A 2,210-nucleotide genomic window follows, 5' to 3' on the forward strand; every position below is an offset into this window, starting at 1 on the left:
TTATAGAAAAATGATTCTGTGATCATCTATCCATCATTTTAAAAATCCAAACAGAACCTTCTCCTCTTTCCCTAAATATGTGCTGAGAGAAAAGTTTCTTGCCGTCATTGAAAGTAAGAATCTACTCTCAGAGAGAGAAGTAAAAAGAGACAAATTTGGCACGTAAGGTTTCCATACAAGCAGAGTTTGAGAGGATAGTTTTTCTATCAATTAAGGCCGTGAATGAACCCTTTCTACCATGTAGAGGAAATGTACTCCATGAGTTTATCCAACTTATATTCTAATATAGAGCATAAGTGGCAAGTATAAAGCGTGATTCATGATACCCACATCAACAAGTGAATGGTAATAGGGATGGCATTCTATGTTCTAATTAGAGCATCGATTGTACGATCAACGGGTATGGGGATGGTTCTGTCATTGAAAATAACGGTTTAGGTATTTCAAACTAAATACTCAACGTGTAATATTTTAAACAACTTTATACTTAAATTCTAACCCTAACATGGAATAAAATGATCATCACCCCATGAAAAGTGAAAATCCTGACCTATATGATATCAACTCATGCATTCTCATTAGTTGTCACTCAAAGGCAGGACCCCACGAGTTCCCCACACCCAAAAAAACACCGACCCTTTTCATTTTTTTCAAAGTTTCTCTTTTCATGCAAACCAAACGTACCTAAACTCAGTGGTGCTTCTTTTGAGAGAGAGAGAGACAGAATCCATTAATTCTGAGTATCACAACATTATTTTAATATAAGGCCTACCCATATATATAGAGACGCCACTCTACATTCCTCCCATCCCACATTAGCCTCTTTTAGAGCTTGTTAACACTTTCTCCTATCACACCTTCCTTCATAACTCCTTCCCTTCCTTTCCCTTCTCTTATTGCTTCACTTGTAGAGATGTCTGGAGTATGGGTCTTCAGGAATGGCGTGGTTCGCCTCGTCGAGAATCCGACAACAGAGTCTTTGGAAGGCGGTAGCCGGCAGGCAATGAACAGTCGTCGGAAAGTTTTGATTCACACTGCAAGTAATGAAGTTATCACTTCCTATGCTCAACTTGAAACGAAGCTTATGAGTTTAGGGTGGGAAAGGTATTATGATGACCCAGACTTGCTTCAGTTCCACAAGAGATCCACTGTTGATCTCATCTCCCTCCCCAAGGACTTCAGCAGGTTCAAGTCCATGCACATGTACGACATCGTTGTCAAGAACCGAAACTGTTTTGAAGTGAGAGATGTGTATAACACCTCTTCCAGGAGCTAGACTCCATAGCCCAGTACTGGTTACTCAGTTTCTCTCAAGTGTGATTTTTTCTTTTCTCTTTTCCACATTCTGTTTGGTTCTGACTGGGTCTTCCTGCATGGACTCTTTCAATTTCTTCTGCTTCTTTTTCCCCCTTTTTTTACTTCTTTCTCTTTTTCTAGGAAGGTGGAATAATTGATGCTGGTGAACTTGGTAGAATATTGTTGGTTAAGAGTCCTTGAGTTAGGGTTTGTTTGGAGTGGATTATAATTTGTTGTTTGTGTGCTTCAATGTAAATTCTTGCATTTGTCCAAGCTTCATCAATAAAAATATAGACTTCTTGTGTGTTAAATGTTAGCTACTATTTTAATAACATTAACAGCAGAAAGAGTACATCAAAACAGTGGCTCAGTAAAAATTATTGAGCTAAGACTGCACATATTCCCTCTGCTTGTACAAAAGTCTTCGACATCGAATTTGTTCAAGTACCTTACGTGCCCCCAACACCTAGACTTACAATACACAATGCTTTGATAAGGGGTTTTGCTTCAGTGCTGCGATGCGCTGCATCACTAAGCTGCCTACAGTCCAGATCTGAAGTGTTGGTCTCTTCTTCTTCTTTTTTTTGGGTGGGTTTTAGTGGTGTAGTTCAAAAAGTGAGGAGGAAAAAAACACCAAAATGGTCACCAGAATTGATCCGGTAGGCAACTCAGCGCTATGACACAGCACTGAAGCAAAATCCTTTGATAAGTGAATCTATATATCCACTTTAATGCTTATTAGACATTTTATAACAGGATTCACATACACTTTATATACATATATATATAAATATTAATAGTTCTTCACTCCTTAGCTCTCATGTTGAAACAAATCTATAAATCCGAACTCCACACTTTCTTTATGCCACTAAAGAATGAAAAGGGGACGCATAAGAATGGATCTTGGATAGTTC

General features: G+C 38.4%; 1 protein-coding gene across 1 annotated transcript; it reads left to right on the forward strand.

The window, feature by feature from the left end:
• Positions 1-826: 826 nt before the first annotated feature.
• LOC149010790 (flowering-promoting factor 1-like protein 1) lies at positions 827-1,592 on the forward strand. The gene has a single exon (XM_089163417.1). The coding sequence runs from the start codon at positions 914-916 to the stop codon at positions 1,274-1,276; it is 363 nt and encodes a 120-aa protein (XP_089019543.1). The 5' UTR covers positions 827-913; the 3' UTR covers positions 1,277-1,592.
• Positions 1,593-2,210: the final 618 nt, after the last annotated feature.

This window comes from Hakea prostrata, chromosome 7, assembly GCF_041222555.1.
Source record: "Hakea prostrata isolate BN-2017 chromosome 7, UWA_Hpros_2, whole genome shotgun sequence".
NCBI lineage: Eukaryota > Viridiplantae > Streptophyta > Magnoliopsida > Proteales > Proteaceae > Hakea > Hakea prostrata.